General features: G+C 39.8%; 1 protein-coding gene across 2 annotated transcripts in view; it reads left to right on the plus strand.

Moving 5' to 3' along the window:
* ANO10 (anoctamin 10) overlaps positions 1-19,831 on the plus strand; it is a 227,949-nt gene that overhangs the window by 48,585 nt on the left and 159,533 nt on the right. For both annotated transcript variants that reach the window (XM_024756100.1, XM_024756110.1), the window contains exons 10-11: positions 736-927; positions 10,645-10,773. In XM_024756100.1, the coding sequence (XP_024611868.1) occupies positions 736-927; positions 10,645-10,773 (321 nt within the window). The remainder of the gene's footprint in view (positions 1-735; positions 928-10,644; positions 10,774-19,831) is intronic.

Here is a 19,831-nt window from a genome sequence, read left to right on the forward strand (position 1 = left end):
AGATAATGATTTCCCTCTGGGAATGAGGCTTTCAAAGATCTGTGTCCCCCCTCTCCTCCCTCTGGCACAGGAATGCATGCTATTATTTTTCGAGGCTGCTGCAGAACTCGGGAGCAGGATATGAAACTAGAGTAAGTTAAAAGTGCCACAAGGTTGAGCTGTTATTCTTGACTAAATGCTGCCCCGAATACTGCAAGCCTTTAGTTAATTTCCAGAGTACTGAAAAAGTTGCTTTTGACAAATTGTGTCATTTGTTGTTGTTGTTTGCTTTTATGGAGGTGTAAACTTCTGGAGGTTCTCAACTCTGCCAGTTTCACTGGCATTACCACCATCAGTTTTTTAATGGAGGGTCAGGGGCTGAGACGCTGGGGTACCCATGATATGAAGGGACCATCATGTCAGATTTCTAATAATGATCCTGGATCATTTCTTTTTACTTGGTCTAGAGCAAACTTCTTTAGCTTTGCTGTTATTTACCTTAGGGGAACACATGTAATAATCCAGTGATTTGACATGATATGAGCAGCTAAATCATTTTTTTATTCTTCATTTCAGGGACTTTATAAAATTGTCTTTGAATTTAAGTAAATTCTGTTGTTGAGAAGGAGGAATTGGGAGAAACTCTGAGGTTTTTTTTTTTGGTTAGATGCTCATGCCTTGAATACTATTGCAAAAGACTGTTCTTATTAAGTGATATTAAAACAATGCCTGTTTTCTTCTTTTTTACATTTTCAGGGCACCTTTGATGATTACTTGGAGTTATTCCTGCAGTTTGGTTATGTGAGCCTTTTCTCCTGTGTTTACCCACTGGCAGCTGCCTTCGCTGTGCTAAATAATCTCACCGAAGTTAATTCAGATGCTTTAAAAATGTGCAGGGTCTTCAAACGCCCATTCTCAGAACCTTCAGCCAGTATTGGTGTATGGCAGGTAATTATTTGAGAAAAAATTATTTCTTTAAAAACAAACAAAATGAGGCATTGTGTTTAAAAAAAAAAAGGTCTATGGAGAGATTTGGGAAAACTGGATTTTATCCTTGCCATGCCACAAACTAGCTGTGTAACTTCAGGTGGTCATTAACTTTCTCTGGGCCATGCTTTCCTTGTTTTTAAAGTTGAGGGTGGGGATGAGCTGCAATCTCCACGACTCCTTTCAGGTGTGAAACTTTGACAGTGTTCTTGGAGAGTAGTCAGCTGGGCCTCACCCACTGGTACTATTGAGGCCCTCCCCACTGCAGTGTCGGTGGAAATCACTGACACTGGACTTCGGCTGGGGAGCCTGGACTTCCACTTCCACTCCTACCTGGCAGTAATGAGATTCCCTTTCAGATCCCTGCTAGGGTGGTCTCAGAGAAAGCCCAGTGGAGAGTCAAGACTTTTAATATCATCCAAGAGGCCACATGAGTGCACAAAGGAGGGACTTGTACCCCTCCATCAAAGGAGGTATTAGTGGTAGTCTAGTGGGAAGCCAGAACTCTGGCCCCTCTCCAGCAATAATGACCCCACTCCCCACCTTGGGTGTCAGTGGTGTCCAGGTGGAGAACCTGGACTTCTGCCTCTACCTGCTAGTGACAAGATATTGTCCCCTGCTGGAGTGGTATCAGAGGAACCAACTAAAACAAAAGGTTATACAAAATCTGGAGTCTTATAACACCTAAAGTATCAAGGTTTTTATTAAAAAATCACTCATTATACCAAGAACCAGGATGATACCAAACTGAATGAAAAAAATGGCAGTCAGCAGATGCCACCACCAAGATGACACACACATGTTGGAAATACTGGACAAAGATTTTAAAGCAGTCAGGTTAAAAATGCTTCAACAAGCAATTGCAAACACACCTAAAACAGATGAAAAAATAGAATTAGAACGTCTCAGCAAAGAAATAGACACAAAGGAGAATCAAATGGACATTTTAGAAGTTGAAAATATAATAAACAAAAAGCTCAGTGAATGGGTGCAATAGCAGAATGGAAGGGATAGAGGAAAGAAGCAGGAACTGGAAAACAGAAAAATAGAAATTACCTGATCTGAACAACAGAGAGAAAATAGACTGAAGAAGTAAATATAGCCTCAAAGACCTGTGTGACTATAACAACAACAAAATCTAACATTCCTGTTATTGGAGTCCAAGAAGGAAAGGAGAAAGAAGGAAGGGCTGAAAAGGCACTTGAAGTAATAATGGCCAAAACTTTTCAAACTTGGCAAGAGACCGAAAACTATAGGTTCAAGAAGCCAAGTGAACCCCAAACAAAGAAGTTCATGCCAAAACACATCATAATTAAACATCTGAAAACTAAAGACAAGGAAAAATATTCTTGAAAGCACTGAGAGAAATGACCTCTTACCTCTAGGGGAAAAACAATTAGAATGACAGCCAGTTTCTCATCAGAAATCATGGAGGCCAGAAGAAAGTGGCACAGTATTTTCCAAGGCTAAAAAATACTGTCAATACAGAATCCTATATTCAGAGAAAATATCCTTTGGGAGGGAAGGGGAAATCAAGACACTCTGAAACGAAGGAAAAGTAAGAGAATTTTTGCTAGCAGACCTATCCTAAAAGAATGACTAAAAGTTCTGTAAACTGAGGAGATGATAAAGGGACAATGTCAGGAAGCAAAAACATGGTAAACAAAAACACAAGTAAAAACAATATATTTTCCTTTTACTCCTGAGTCTTTAGAATTATGTTTGACAGTTGAAACCAAAAAATACAACACTATTTAATGGTTCTAAGTATATGTAGAAAAAATATTATGACAATTATATTATAAATGGGGAGTGATAAAGGAAGGTAAGATTTCTGTATTTTACTCAAACTAAATGATACAAGTAGACTGAATGTATACATATATATACACACACATATAAAATATAGTATATATATTTGTGTGTGTATGTCTATATATAGAACAACCTCTAAAAAGCTATATTGTTTAAAAGATACACTCAAAAACATAGTTAAATCAAAATGTAGTAAAAAAAAATGTTGAGGTAACCTACAGTAAGACAACAAGAAGAAAACAGAGAAATGAAAACACAGAAAACGAAGAAATGGCAGACTTAAGTCGATATTTTGATTGATTGTAAAGGGTCTAAAGACATGAGTTAAAGACAAAGATTGACATAATGGATTAAAATGCAAAACTCAACTATATGCCATCTACAAGAAACCCAATTTAAACATGATTAAGCAGGTTGAAAGTAAAAGGGTAGAAAAAATATATGTGGAAAAATTAATTGTAAGGAAGCACGAGTGGCTATATTAATATCATATAGAGTAGACTTCTGAGCAAAGAAAATTACCAGAAAGGAACATTCTTTGGTGATAAAAGGGTCAAATTATCAAGATGATTTAGAAATCTTAATATATATTCAGCAAACAACAAGGTTGTAAAATATGTGAACTAAAAACATAGAACTATAAAGGAGAAATAGAAAAATCCACAATTACAGTTAGAGACTTCAACATCCGTTTCTCAACAATTGACAGAACGCTGGATAAAAAATCATCAAGGCTATTGACGAACTCAACAACACCATCAAATTATGAATCTAATCCATATTATAGAACATTCTACTCAACAGTAGAAGATACTGTCACCTTCAACTTGATAAGGAGCATCTATTTAAAAAACTTAAAGCTAACACCATACTTATTAGTGAAAGATTGAATGCTTTCTTTCTAAGATTAAGAACAATGCAAGAACGTCCACTGTCACTACTTTTACTGAATATAGTACTAGAAATTCTAACTAGCATAGTAAGGCCAACGATATCTCCAATTTACCCACTAGCTGACCACAGGTACATGAGCAAGCCCAGTCAAGGTCAGCTAGACCAGAAAAATTGCATAGATGAGCACAGCCTAAATTGTCTACCTGCAGAATCATGAGCTAAGTAAATGGTTGTTGTTTTAAGCCAGAGAGTTTGGGATGGTTTGTTACACAGCAATAGCTAACTAATGTAGGAAGACTCAGTATTCTAAATATATCAGTTCTCCATTAATTTACAAATTAATTAATCTACAAATGAGCTTATAAATGTAGCACTATCCTAATGGAAGTTTTTCTTTTAACTAGGTAAACTTATTGTCAAGTTCACAGGGAAAAATAAATGAAATAGAATAGCAAGAAAACTCTAAAGAATAAGGGCAGGGACACTCCTTCCTACATAGTAAAGCTTGTTATATAACCTCAGTTGTTAAAGTAGTGTAGACAATCAAACCAATGGAGCAGGATTAAAAGTCCAGAAATTCAGTATATGATATAGGTGAAATGTCAGTTCAGTGGAGAAAATCATTGACCGTCCACCAATAGTTTTGGGATAATTAAGTCTCCAAAGTGTGTGTGTCAAGGGGTAGTTTGCTCTTCAGAAGTTAAGAGGAAAAACGGCAAGACACAGAATGGGAGAAAATGTTGACAATACATTTGTCTGCCAAAGAATTTGTATTCAGATTATATGAAGGACTCACCAACTCAATAATAATACAATTAAATGGAAACATGGACAAAATATTTGAAGAAATGCTTCACTAAAGAATATATACAAATGGCCAATGAGCTCATGAAAATATTTAGAATTAGCTACCAGGGAAATGCACATGAAAACCACAACACAATAGCACTGTACACCTGTTTTAAAATTAAGAAGACTGGTGACGCCAAGTGTTGGCAATGAGGTGTAGTAACTGGAACTCTCATACATTGCTGATAAGGATGTACTCTGATGGTCACAAAACTAGATTGCAGTTTGTAAAAAAAGTTCAACATACAGCTACCATGCCACCCAGCACTTCTGCTCTTAGAAATCCAGGGGAAATGAAAGAATATGTCCATACAAAGACTACACAGGAGTGTCCATAGTAACTTTATTCACAGTAGTCCAAAACTGGAAACAACCCAACGTGCTGTCAATAGGTAAATGGGTAAAAAAAATAATTATGGTATATTCATAAAATGGAGCACTACTCGGCAGTAAAAAAGGAATAAATTACTGATAACATACAATGTTAAAATCTGTATGCTGCTAAACCAAGATGGTGGAGGAGTAGGAGGACTTGGAGTTCATCTCTTTTCACAAATGCATCACAAATACATCTACAGATGGAACAATTCTCACAGAACACTGGCTGAACACTAGCAGAAGACCTTGGACACTGGAAAGGACAAGAAAGATCCCCACATAACTGGGTAGGACAAAAGAAAGAAGGGAAAAAGAAGAGGAGAGGAAGCAGGATGGGATCTGCGCACTTGGGGAGGAGCTGAAGCAGAGGAGAGGTTCCTGTATCTGGAGAAGCCCCCTCACCGACGAGGAAATCAGTTGGGACAGAAGGGGATCATCTGAGGCTCTCAGAGGAGCATTAAACGGCTGGTCTGTGGCAGATAGGACAGAGTAAGATCTACACAGATTGTCCGTGCCACAGCCCTGTGCGTCCCAGACTGGGACGTGAGTCCACCAGTGCATACGGGAGCTGAGAGCTGGAACGTGGGGATTGAAGAACAAACCCAGGGGGAGGACTGCTGTTGGCTGTGAGGAGACAGCCAGAGGGGATGGGAGAGAGGTCATCCACAACTGGGAATGCTTGTGGAGGAAACCCAGACTGCCATAGAAGCAAGGCGCCACTGTTAAGTGACGCGCAGGGGGTGGAACCACCATTGAAGCCTCTCTCTCCCCATGCGCTGGCCCCCTGCCCCGCCAAGTGCTAGGAAAAGCCCCCACCAGAGCTGACCTTCTCATGCCTGCTGCCAGGTGCTAGGAAAAGACCCACCAGGGCTGACCTTCTTGAACCAGCTGCCAGGCGCTAGGAAAGGCTCCCACTAGGGCCAGATCTCTCACGCCCATGGCTGCCAGCTTTCCCATACACTTGTCGCCGGCAGGGCCCCTGCAAACCAGGCAGCTGTGCCACCTCCACGTCCTGTCCTCACCGGGGCAGACATGAGTGCTCCAGGGCAGTCTGAGGAGCAGACTCCTGTGGATGGCCCATGTGCAGAGGTGGGGCTAAAACCACAGATGAGCCCCAGGGGCGGGGCGACTAAGGAAGAGGAACAAAAACCTTTCCATGCAGCTGCACAAACCGCAGATTAAATCCCTGCAATCGGCTTGGTAAACCCTGAGTCTGGAATATCTGAATGGACGAGTGTTCCCATAACTGAAATCAGTCTGGCTCTAGCTGCTGTGGACTTTGGGGACTAGTACACATGGGAGTTGGGCCAGGTCAGAGTCTGAGCTGCCCCCACAGTGCCCGCAGAGGGACCAGAGACTTACTTAGGGGTTTTGGAGGACCTCCTGGGGAGGTGAAGGTTGGCTGTGACTCACGGTGGGGAGAAGGACACTGACAGCTGAGACCCCAGGAAAATATAATTATTACTGTTTTTTTATGTTTTGTTTGGTTCTTTTCTTCTGTTTTTTAAATTTGTTTTTACTTTTTATTTAGTGTAAAAATTTTTTAATATATTTTAAATTCTTTTATATTTCTATGTTACTTTTTTGCTGTTCTGTTTTTTCCTTGTTTTTTTTCTTTCCTTTGTTCTATTTGTTCTTATCTTTTTTATAATTTTTTTTCTCATTTTGGTGTTCTGTTTTCTTTGCTTTTTCCTTCAGTTTGCATTCTGCTTTTTTTCACTAATATATAGTGACAAAAAAACAGATCAGTGTTTGCTTGGGGCCAGGTATAAAGTGAGGGGTGGTTTGCTTGGGGCCAGGAATCTTTTGGCGAAAATGGAAATATCCTATTTGTGATGGTGGTTTCACTGGTAAATACACTTATCAAAAGTTAATGAAGTGTATACCATAAATGAGTACAATTTATTTTATGTCAATTGTAACTCAGTATAGGTGATATTTAAAAACCCAAAAGCTTAGTTAGAAATATATTAAAAATATACATTGCAAGAAAAAGAATAAAATACCTAGGAATAAACCTACTTAAGGAGGCAAAAGAACTGTATGCAGAAAGCTGTAAGATACTGATGAGAGAAATCAAAGATGGCACAAACAGATGGAGAGATATACCATGTTCTTGGATTGGAAAAATCAATATTGTGAAAATGTACTACCCAAAGCAATCTACAGATTCAATGCAATCCCTATCAGACTACCAATGGCATTTTTCACAGGACCAGAACAAAAAACTTTACAATTCGTATGGAAACACAAAAGACCTCAAATAGCAAAAGCAATCTAGAGAAAGAAAAATGGAGCTGGAGAAATCACTCTTACCTGACTGCAGACTATACTACAGGGCTACAGTAATCAAGACAGTATGGTACTGGCACAAAAACAGAAATATAGATTAATGGAACAGGATAGAAAGCCCATAGATAAATCCGTGCACATTGTGGTCACCTTATCTATGACAAAGGAGGCCAGAATATACAATGGAGCAAAGACAGCCTCTTCAATAAGTGGTGCTGGGAAAACTGGACAGCTGCATGTAAAAGAATGAAATCAGAACACTCCCTAACACCATACACAAAAATAAACTCAAAATGGATTCAAGACCTAAATGTAAGGCCAGACACTATAAAACTCAGAATGGGAGAAAATATTTGTAAATGAAGCAACTGACAAAAGATTAATCTCCAAAATATACGGACAGCTCATGCAGCTCAATATCAAAAAAACAACCCAATCAAAAAATGGGTGTAGTGCTTCCCTGGTGGCGCAGTGGTTGAGAGTCCGCCTGCCGATGCAGGGGACACGGGTTCGTGACCCGGTCCGGGAAGATCCCACATGCCGCAGAGCGGCTGGGTCCATGAGCCATGGCCGCTGAGCCTGCGCTCCGCAACGGGAGAGGCAACAGTGAGAGGCCCGCGTACCGCAAAAAAAAGAAAGGGTGGAAGACCTAAATAGACGTTTATCCAAAGAAGACAGATGGATGCAGATGGCCAATAGACAGATGCAGATGGCCAATAAACACATGAAAAGATGCTCAACATCACTAATTATTAGAAAATGCAAATCAAAAGTACGATGAGATATCACCTCACACTGATCAGAATGGCCATTATCACAAAGTCTACAAACAAATGCTGGAGAGGGTGTGGAGAAAAGGGAACCCTCTTACACTGGTGGTGGGAATGTAAATTGATACAGCCGCTATGGAGAACAGTTTGGAGGTTTCTTAAAAAGTAAAAATAGAATTACCATGTGATCCAGCAATCCCATTACTGGGTATATACCCAGAGAAAACCATAACTGAAAAAGACAGATGCATCCCAGTGTTCATTGCAACACCATTTACAATAGCCTGGGAATGGAAACAACCTAGATGTCTATTGACAGAGGAATGGATAAAGAAGTTTTGGTACATATATTCAATCGAATATTGCTCAGCCATAAAAAGGAATGAAATTGGGTCATTTGTAGAGACGTGGATGAACCTAGAGACTGTCATACAGAGTGAAGTAAGTCAGAAAGAGAAAAACAAATATACATTAATGCATATATGTGGAATGTGGAAACATTGGTATAGAAGATCTTATTTACAAAGCAGAAATAGAGACACAGACATAGAGGCCAAACGTATGGATATCAAGGGGGGAAGGGGTGTGTGTGGGATGAATTGGGAGATTGGGATTAACATAATACACTACTGATACTACGTATAAAGTGAATAACTAATGAGAACCTACTATATAGCACAGGGAACTCTACTCAGTGCTTGTGGTGACCTCAGTGGGAAGGAAATCCAAAAAAGGGGATATGTGTATTCATATAGCTGATTCACTTTGCTGTACAGCAGAAACGAACACAACATTGTAAAGCAACTATACTCCAATAAAAATATTATTAAAAAATCAGTATGCCAAGTGAAAGAAGCAGACATAAAAGCATGTATACTGGATGATTCTAATTATATAGAATTCTGGAAAGTCAAACTAATATATAGTGACAAAAAAACAGATCAGTGTTTGCTTGGGGCCAGGTATAAAGTGAGGGGTGGTTTGCTTGGGGCCAGGAATCTTTTGGCGAAAATGGAAATATCCTATTTGTGATGGTGGTTTCACTGGTAAATACACTTATCAAAAGTTAATGAAGTGTATACCATAAATGAGTACAATTTATTTTATGTCAATTGTAACTCAGTATAGGTGATATTTAAAAACCCAAAAGCTTAGTTAGAAATGTATTAAAAATGCAGGAAGCCAGACACTGTCATTCGCTGCCAATGGGAAAGTGAACTGGTCAACCCTGGGGAGTTCAGCTTGGTCTTACCTATCAAAGCTATGAACACAGTGGCACCTTTGACTCAACTAGTCCACTTTCAGGAACTCATCCCACTTCCACACTTCTCAAATGATGTGTTTGCAAGTTTACTAATTGTAGCATTGTTTGTAATAGCAAGCAATAAGGAAATGGTTAAATAAACCTTGGTACATTGATGCAATGAAATACTTAAGCAGTTGTGACTTAAGTCTTTCGTTGTGACTTAAGAATGAGGGAGATCTTTGAGTACTGACACAGAATATCCTCCAAGACATTTTAAGTGACAAAAGCAAGGGGCTTGACAATGTGTATTATGCTGAGAAAAGAGTAAGAAAGTATATGTTCAGGTTTGCTTATATTTATTTGCATACAGTGTCTGGAAAGATACATAAGAAATTAATAATAGTGATTATCTTATGGAGAGAACAGGAGGTGACGAGGGGGAGAAAGGGGACAAGGAGACTCTTCCCTATACACTGATAACATTTTATTTTTGAACTAATTTATAATAAATCAATAAATAGAAATTTAAAGCTATTTTAAGATAAAGTCCTGAGTAGATTTGTTGTAAAGAAAACTGGAAAAATAAGAAGATTACACAAAGGATTTCTAAAATATTATAAGATGGTAGATATTCTTCCTGGGACAAGATTTTATTAAGTTTGAATCCAATCGTGTTTTGTTTTGCTTCTATATTTCTAATAGTTAATTGTATTTCTTAGAATTAGACATTGTTATCAAGTAGTGATCACCAAGTGCTGTACATAAAAAGAAAGAAAGAAAGAGAGAAAGAGGGAAAGAAAAGAAAGAACAATGGTCACAATGTTTCCATAGTCCATACTCAGTAATACACACCAGTTTCCTTCATGGGACCCTGGCTCAGTCTACTTAGTAGGTCTCAGTGGGGCCTGGCATCTGTATTTTTCTGAAGTTCTACAGGTGATTCGTTAAATGCCACTAGGAAGGGATCATTATCGCTGGTGCCTTGGTTATGGCCGAACCAGATGTGGTATGTGGTCTGTCAAAGTAGAAGGACAGTTTCACGAAATGAATTCTATTTGAAATCATACCTAACTGCTTTTGAATGTGAAACATTCTCTCTGGCGGCCCTAGTTTAGATTCCCTTTAGCTATGCATAGAGTCAAGTAACTTTAATAGTGTATTTTTCTTGGATGTGTTCCCAGTTCAGGTCCCTGGCCACCTCCATTTGGGAAGATAGAACATACTGTTTGGGATATTCAACCCAAAAGTAACTGAAATACCTCTAACAGTATGGCTTTTTTGAGCTAATGAAAATCATGACGTTATAGAGAAAAAGTTGTACATGTCCTTGGAATGTTTAGAACTAAGGAAAGACTTTAGATAATACGAAAAAGGATGAGGAAATATGGAAGCAGTCCTTATGGTCTTTAATTTCACATTTTCTTTTTCTTTCAGTTGGCTTTTGAAACAATGAGTGTTATATCTGTGGTCACTAACTGTGCTCTGATTGGAATGTCACCACAAGTGAATGCACTCTTTCCAGAGTCAAAAGCCGACCTCATTTTGATCGTAGTAGCAGTGGAGGTAAGTGAACATTTAGACCTATTTTAAATAGTCTCTACGTCAGATGCCTGTGTTATTCTAAGGCAGTGATGTCACTGGCTGTCAGTGATGGGCAGTTTAGCGACATGCATTTACTGGTAAGAAAGCGAAGTGCTCAGGTAATAGGAACACATGAGGATCCAGGCTGTCCGTTCCTGGTTATTGACTACTACAAAAAAGTCACCGTGGTGCTAACAGGACTGATTTTTCCAGCCTTTGTGCTGGCCTGTCTAGCGTTGAGGAGATAAATCCTATTTGAAATAGAATTCTATAGATTTAATGGGTTTTTTTTCAGTCTGTTTGAGGGTGAGGGAATCTGTCACTTCCACTTTCTAAAGCAGATAAATCCTAAGAAATGCTTTTTGATCATGACTTAAGTCTCATTTGCAATAGGTGTGGGATTCATTGCAAAACACTCTAAAACTCCAAAATGTAACGTGTAGGAAGACTCATAATTTCACATACCAAGTACAAGTAGGCTGTCTGTGTACTTTTTAGATATTTGTCTTGTTTATCATGTTTCTGAATACAGATTACCGTAACATCTTGAAAATTAAGCACTAACCAGTTTGCAAATGGAAGAATTTGCAGGAATTTTTTTGTTGCTGGTGATTATGGTTGTCAGGAATATTGTGATCTTTCATTTTTAGATACTAAAAAAATAGAGCAGTAGTGGAGATTTATCAAGTAGAATTTAGCAGGATCATAGAGCAGTGATTCTGGACTTAGGGCTGACCATAAGAAATGGAATTGTGAACTTGTACATGTCTAATGGTGGCTAAAGAAATATATTCTCCTTTGCTCTGTTTGCTCTTTTAGTGTATTTGATAGGAATCTGTGTTCATGATAGAAGCTGTATGTAGAGTATGCATTTTGGAGAATGATTTTAGACAGCAGCCACTAGGAAGGGAAAGAATGGCTTTGCAGATAAAAGTAGGTCTGTTTTGAATTTTGTGAGTTGAACAGGATTTTGGAGAGCTATTTGCAAGGCAGTTTATTACCTGTGGCAGTAAGAGAACAAAACAGAGGTACCTTAGACAGGGGATGGCCAGCTGGCCAGGCTCACAGTGCATCTTCTTGATTTAAGATATGGCCCTTAACTTTGCAGATCTTGGAAGTTGTCTTTGCCAGCACATCCAGAGCTAATAAGGCTTTGTGGCTGACTTACACTTAATCATGAGACTCACAGGGGACTGACCAGAATACCAGGTAGTTAATCTACCATAAGGAGACTTTTCCAGTGCTTATAACCGTAGGTGTTAAAGTAGAAGTGGAGGGTTTCCTTGGTAGCGCAGTGGTTAAGAATCCGCCTGCCAGTGCAGGGGACACCGGTTTGAGCCCTGGTCCGGGAAGATCCCGCATGCCGCGGAGCAGCTAAGCCCGTGTGCCACAACTACTGAGCCTGTGCTTTAGAGCCTGCACGCCACAGCTACTGAAGCCCATGCGCCTAGAGCCTGTGCTCCGCAACAAGAGAAGCCATCGCAATGAGAAGCCCACACACTGCAACGAAGAGTAGCCCCCGCTCACTGCAACTGGAGAAAGCCCGGGCTCAGCAACGAAGACACAATGCAGCCAAAAATAAATAAATAAAAAACAATAAATAAAAAAGTAGAAGTGGAATTGGTTGTTAGAAGATTTCTTGGTAAATTTAGAAGCAGAGCAGGAGGAGTGTAATAGTCTTGAGAGATGCAGGATACCTGAAATCCATCCCTTCCTTCAAACAGAGAAGAGCGCTTTCATGAGCCGGATCTTGGTGTCCATCGCCAACTTCTGAGCAATGCTGGATGATTTCAGTACTGCCCACTTCTTGATTTTGCCTTCGCTTGCTCTAGACTCTTGGCTGGCCCAGTCTTCCTGAATATTCCCATTAATTAGACCACTGTCTTCTTTTGTATTGGTGATCTCTTAATCAGATAGCCACACCCTGCTTCTTAATTAATGTGGGAGATTTCCTGGCCCATAAGACTGTCCTGTAAATGGCTAACCTCAAGTGTTGCAGACTGATTTTGCTGGTCTAATCCTCATGTATTCACTTAATCTGCAAGTTTTAATGTGTACTTTGTTGTTCCCCTGAGCTAACCCTTATGCCTCCTCTTACATTTTTAGTCTCTTCATATAGTATTAAAGTAACTGTTTTACTGTCATTATCTAAACTGGTTCCTTAGAGTACAACAGAAATAAGCCTCTATTTAAAACTCTTGTGAGGAGAAACCTTAGGGTTTTTTTTTTTTTAATTTTATTTTTTTGGTTGCCTTGGGTCTTCGTTGCTGCGCGCAGGCTTTCTCTAGCTGCGATGAGGGGGGTCTACTCTTTGTTGCGGTGTGCAGGCTTCTCATTGTGGTGGCTTCTCTTGTTGTGGAGCACGGGCTCTAGGTGTGTGGGTTTCAGTAGTTGTGGCACGCGGGCTCAGTAGTTGTGGCTCACGAGCTCTAGAGCGCAGGCTTAGTAGTTGTGGCGCACGGGCTTAGTTGCTCCACGGCATGTGGGATCTTCCCTGAGCAGGGCTCAAACCCCTGTCCCCTGCATTGGCAGGCAGATTCTTAACCACTGTGCCACCAGGGAAGCCCCAGGATTTTTTTTAATTAAAAAGAAAATTTTAGATTTTTTTTTTTAAAGCTTGATTGAGTATGCAATGTAAAATTGAATAAAAGACAAAACGATCATTATTTTATGTTGGTAACTCAGTGTCATGTTACAACTTTTGTGTATTTACTGCCATCTAGTGTTTCCTTTAAAAACTCATGAGACTTCAACACTACTTTTATTTGTATAATAGTTGCAGAAATTTATTACAGACTGACCAAGAGAATAGCCTACCAGTATGTGAAACCATATGATAGAATCATATGAAATGCCGTTTTCTGGGTTAAAAATAGTCAAATATTGGGAATTTCATAAAATTCAGCCCACAGCATTAAGTCAGTATCTAAATAATTTCTCTTAAATAATCACCATTATCTTCACTTCTGAGACAAATTTAGCTCACTTCTTTGATGTAATTTCAAGGAAAGGATCACTATGTTAAATGCAGAATTACACAAAGGTCTCCATTTCCTGAAAGATAGAAATGGCCTAAAATCCTCTAACTATCAAATGTTTGATAATCTTTCATTTTAGCGTTAAATGCATTCACAGTTTTCTTTTAATTTTACACTTGGCAAGATGCAGCAAACATATTGAATGCTAACAATTCACCTACTAAATGCTGTTCTTTTTCTAGGGTGAAAATGAATTAACTCACCTAGAAGTTGCACTGCATTTCTGATGGTTAGGTTCTGGTGACCAGCAAGCCAGTCTGCACCATGCATGTTTAATTGGTAGTTTTAAAAATATCACTGAATTGCAGTTTATTTTACAAAAGAATGTAAGTTAGGTAATTTTCTGTCTAGTGCTGCTCAGAAACAGTTGATTCTCATCTCTTTGTAATGATTAAAGGTGTCTTCTGAGAGTGGACTGAACCCTTAGGGTTGGTTCTTTTGTGCCCGGACTCACAGGCTTTATTTTCCTATTTAAAAAAAAATTCGTTGCATACTTAAAGAAAAGTTGCAAGCATGATACAGATAATCCCTATATATCCCTTTATTAGGAGTCACCAGTTTTGAACATTCTGCTGTATATGTGCTTGCTCTCTGTCTCTTGATGTACATCTGTATATATAGATATTTCAAACTATCGAGATTCTATTTCTGTACTGCCTCTTAATGCACTGTGGCCCTGGGCCAGTCACCTTGTCTCGTAAGCTCGTCTCCTTGACTGCGTACTGAGCCCAGTGCAGCATCCTTTCCAGGGATGCTCTGAGGAGTGTAGTAGAAATGGCACATGTGTAACCCTAATCACAAGTGTCTGGCATGGAGCAGGTGTTGAACAAATTGCAGGTCTTGTTATCACTCTTACAAGGCAAGATACTGTGCATGTAAAATGCCAAACGCCGAGCTGGGCACTTGGTCAGGGTACAGTGGATGTGAGCTGCCGTTCTAACCATCTCTGCGATGGCAGAATGAAGCTTTTGTTATCTTTATTATCATTCTGTCATCATTTGTTAAGCAGGCAGTATAGCAGCATGGTAGTAGCTTGGGGTGTCAGAGTCAGGAGGTAGATGAATTAGAATTTCAGCTCTTCCCCTTAATCTCGGCACACCTTGGTTTCCTTAGATGTAAAATGAGAGCATTGGTATTGTACATAAGAAGTGATGGCACCAGGTCTGACACAGAGGAGGAGGTGAAAAAGTGATAACTTCACAGTACCACCATTGTTAATGAGTTAATCCTTTAGCAGTTGGCTCATATGTCTCCATCAGCTCATTCATGCGTTTCCATGGGCTTGGTTCTTCATAATAACACTGAATTGGTTTTGTTTGTGCTGAAGTTTCTTACTTAAGTATTAATTGCCTTCTCTTCTGTGCCTGTTTCCATCCTGTGATATGATTCCATTTTTCTTCTCTCTTCCTGGTCTTGTTCCCACATCTGAGTTCAGCCCTCCCTCCCACCCATCCATCACGCATCAAGTCTTGCTGATTCTGACTTCTGAATATCTGTTGAGTTTCTCTTCCCTGTTACCATTGGCATGGTTTGAGTTTAGGCTCTCACCATTTCTCATCTAGACTTATTTTTTAACAGCTTTTGGAGATATAAGTCACATACCATACAGTTCACTCATTTCAGATATACATTCCACGCCTCTTACCTGGACTTTTACAGCAGATCCTCACCAGCCATCTGGTTTTCATGCTTTCCCTCCCCTGCCTCGTGCTCTCTACTTCTGGAGTGGTTATTCTAAAATGAAATTCTGATCATATTTCTCCTCTGCTTACAGAAGAAATGCCCAAGTTGAACATCAGGTTCTTTATAACCTCCTTTTCCCCTTCACCTCCCCTGCTGCCCCATCTCACCCTTGGACATGCCGGAGCCCTTCCTACAAGTTGCTATTAGCATTTACTAAAACTGTACGGCAATCATGTATCTCTTCCACCAGACTGAGCTTCCTGAGAGCAGGGGCAAGGACAAGCACGTAATAAATACTCAATAACTGAGAAGTGGCCCTTGAATTACTTTAACTCTTTGTTTTCAAGTGATTAAGCAATCACTTGTTGAATGTTAATGAATGAATGAGTCACATATAGTTGTTGTTTTTATTTCTTCAGTGAACATACAGTTAGTGTTAGCTATTTGAGAATTAACTTCAACCTTTTAATTAAAGATTCTGCTGTACCTTTGGGAAGTACACTAACAAAACCCCTATGGCAAAATATTAAAATTATGTTATTTATAAGAAAAGGTGAACTGAATTAGGCAGTATGGTACAGTGATTAAGAACATGGGCACTGGATTCAAATCCTGATTCCAGTTTGACAGGCTATGTGTCTTTGAACGACTTTGAACAATTCAGTACAATTGGTATGCAGATACTGAATAAGTGCACGGGGTATGCTTACCACAGTGCTTGGCAAGATGAAGTATTCAGTATTTGTTAGTAATTGTTGTTGTCTCAGAAAGAAAGATCTGTTCTCATAGAAGTCTCTTCACCTGGTTGAAAGGTCTGATTAAATTCAGAGATTTCAATTTAAAAACTTGCCTAGGAAGGAACCCACAACCAACTCTTCACCTTCTCCAGTTCCCAGTGTGGGACCATGTGTTGGGTTCCTAAGAAGGTAAATAAGGTTTTTGACCTTTGGATTAGGGTACTTGGGATGGAATTATTGAACTGGGTTTTTTCCTTCTTCCTTTTGCTTCATCAATTCCTGTGATAATCTTGGTAATTTTCTCATCTTTCTATGGGCTGTGCCCCCCTCTTCAGTTTGATGAAACATTGCTCTGTGTTCTCTTAATGGTGTGGGAATAATTAAAGACAGTCAAGGTAAATTCTTTCATTGGATATGTATTCATTGGGTGCTTACAATATGCCGGGCATTACCAAGATACAGCCCTGGCTTTAGAAGTGCTCACAGAGAGAATCCTCTGAGAGATAAATCACAGTGCAGTAGAAGGCCTCTTTCCTAACCTTCCCCAGCTCTCTCCATCCCCTCCTGACAGAGTTCCGACTGGCATAGACCCTCCCAGCTTGCTGGGTGGGAGCCATGGGCAAGATGTCCACTCACTGAGTTAAGTGCTTACCAAGAGGCGCTTTGTTCCCAAATCTGTTTATGTGTGGTATTCTCGTTACTGTGATTGGCATAATTTAATTAAATGGAATGAAAACTGATGAAATGTGTGTGCTAAAATAGAGAAAGCCGTCATTTCCGTGAAAACCTTTGGAAAGACTCCATAAAGACAAATTACTATCAGATGGATAAAGATGAGTCAATTATAAAAGATTAGGGAAAATCATAAAAAATATGGGCAGCTTCCAGATTCTGTTTTTATATTGCTTCACAAGTGTCTTTAAATTTTTGCTCTTTGTTAAAGAAAACAAACCTGGGAATCTTTGACATTGTATCATGGGTATTATTTATGCCTAGAAGACAGTGAAAGCTCCATCACTGGATCCTACTCAAAGGAAAGGCCTTGGCTCCACATTAAAAGATTTGCAAATGAATGTATACATTTAAATGTTTGTTAAAATAAAATATTAAAGATAGGCATTTTTTTTAATGGGTCCTCATTTTAGCTAACTTTTTCAGTTAACTGAGGAATTACTGACCCAGGTGAGCTGCCTAAAGGAGCTTCTGTCCTTGGGGAATAGGGGATTAGGGGCCTGGCTTTTTTTATTTTTATTTTTATTTGCGGTACTCGGGCCTCTCACTGTTGTGGCCCCTCCCGTTGCGGAGCGCAGGCTCAGCGGCCATGGCTCACGGGCCCAGCCGCTCCATGGCATGTGAGATCTTCCCGGACCAGGGCATGAATCTGTGTCCCCTGCATCAGCAGGTGGACTCTCAACCACTGCGCCACCAGGGAAGCCCAGGGGCCTGGCTTTTAAGTTTGTCAATTAATGGGAAATATTGGTTTGTTGAAGGACCCAGTGCCCTTCAAAGTGATGATTAGTATATAATCTGTTTAAATGTGACTTTGTTGATATCCGAGTTTTGCAAATTACTCTACATTCTTTTTTTTTTTTTCTTACTCTGCATTCTTTCAAGGTGATAACAGGGGTTATAACCTGTTTCTTATCCTGGAAAGTTTAGGAAAAGGCAGGTCTCTGAAAGAGATCAGTTTATACTCGGAATGAAGTTGTTTTCAGGTAAGAATTTTGGAAGCATTAAGAATTAGAAAGCTTGACAGTTTCTCTACACTCTTAAGTCATAATTTCTACCTTATTTAAAGTAAAATTGCAGAACATCCTGTATATCCATATTCAAACGTAAATACACCAGATATCCACAAAGAAAATGACTTGGGTTATTCGTCTTTGAGGACTGTCACTCAGGTCTCCTCTCAGTTGGCGCTTTCAAAGCCTCCTGTCAAGTACCTGCTCCCTCTGATATCTCCTATTACATCCTAGCCTGTGCCCCGCCTTCAGCCACAGACCTGCTAAGTGCACTGGCTTCCACTCAAACTTACCTGCTGACTGCCTCTTTGCATGACATTGAACTTCCCTTTCTGATACATAAACCAGTTCACAGTCAAACTTGCCTCCTTTCTCTGCTTTTCTCTTTTATTCCTTTGGAGAATGGGAGATAAGAAAGCATTTTGGTTTCATTTTTTTTCCCTAAGATGGAAAGCAAGTTGTGCTTCAGAAAATTGAGAGTAGACTTTAAGAACATAAGAAATCTCCACTCTTTATAGTATCGGATGGGATGTTGAGAAGTACCAATCCAAGGGGAATACATTTGGGGAGGCCTTGTATGGCAGGGGACCTCTTTTGAAGGAAGAGTGGGACATTGGGGCAGCTCCAGAGGGAGGAGTGACTTGGGAATGGTGTGGTCATAGGCCATGTGGGTTTGCTTAGGGAGAGTGAAGAGCATGAATTGGGGTATAGGGGTAATGGGTGGGGAAATGGGTGGAGGGCTCAGAGCTCATGAGGAAAACTTTACATTGCATGTACATTTCATTGTAAAGTGGTCCGTTTTAACATGCTCAGAGGCAGAACTGCAATATTCATTTCCCCTCATTAATGTCAACTCTACTTGGCTATTCCCAGTGATATGTGAAAATGAATAGCTTGAAGATTGAATCTACCATATCTCCCCTCCTTTCCTTACTAGGGAGTAGGTGCCGCATGTGGGTATGAGGAGGTTGAAGTGGGTTTATGCCTGAGGAGCCTGACCCTGCGGGTGTAGACAGCATTGGCTGTCCTCTGCCCTGGGCCACACCTGTGCCCTCCTGTGTCTCAGTGGTCCCAGTAGCCGCCAGGTTTCTCTGCTCTTTCCACAAGGGTCCAAAAGCTGGAGTCTGCCACGACCTCTTTTCCATTGTCCTCCAATCTACCTTGTCTTTTTGGTTCCTGCAGTCCTGTTGGTTAGGTCCCAGTTCTTTATGCCTGCCAATCCTTATAGTTTATTTCTTCTGCCAGAAATACAAAACTGTCAGAATAGTTGTTCTTAAGGACCTGTTCTTTCAGCTTTCCGTCTGTGCTTTCATATAACTTGTTTTATTTCAGTGTAACATGCTGTTTCTCGGTTGCTGGTCTACACTGGAAAGACAAAGAAGAAAAATTACACTCTTGCCCTCTAAGGAGACCTCAACTCACAGGCAGAGCATTTCAGTAGTCATTTTTGATGCCTATCTTCTTGCTTTTCCCCTCAATTAAAACAGTGCCTTTAAATCCATGTTTCTCAGCATCTGGACCCTGCTTAATCACCCCTCTCCTTTAGGAAAGTTCTCCCACGTTAGCAGTACCGAAATCCAAAATGTTGTGTTTGTCCTCTAGGTCGAATCTCACTTCAAGAAACCCTTCACTGTTTTTTTTACACTGGAATTCTGTATCAAAGATTGAACCAGGTTTGAATATCATTTTTTAGTGCCGTAGATTTTGATGTATTAATTGGATTTGGTAAAATGGTATCAATTTGACCAGTTAACGATTTTTCTAGTTATTTTTATGTCATAATTACTTTTTTATTTTGTCGTTATTTCTGTTTTCCTTCTTCCACCCCCCCCCCCCCTTT

The sequence above is a fragment of the Neophocaena asiaeorientalis genome, unplaced genomic scaffold, assembly GCF_003031525.2.
Source record: "Neophocaena asiaeorientalis asiaeorientalis breed wild unplaced genomic scaffold, Neophocaena_asiaeorientalis_V1.1 scaffold265, whole genome shotgun sequence".
Lineage (NCBI taxonomy): Eukaryota > Metazoa > Chordata > Mammalia > Artiodactyla > Phocoenidae > Neophocaena > Neophocaena asiaeorientalis.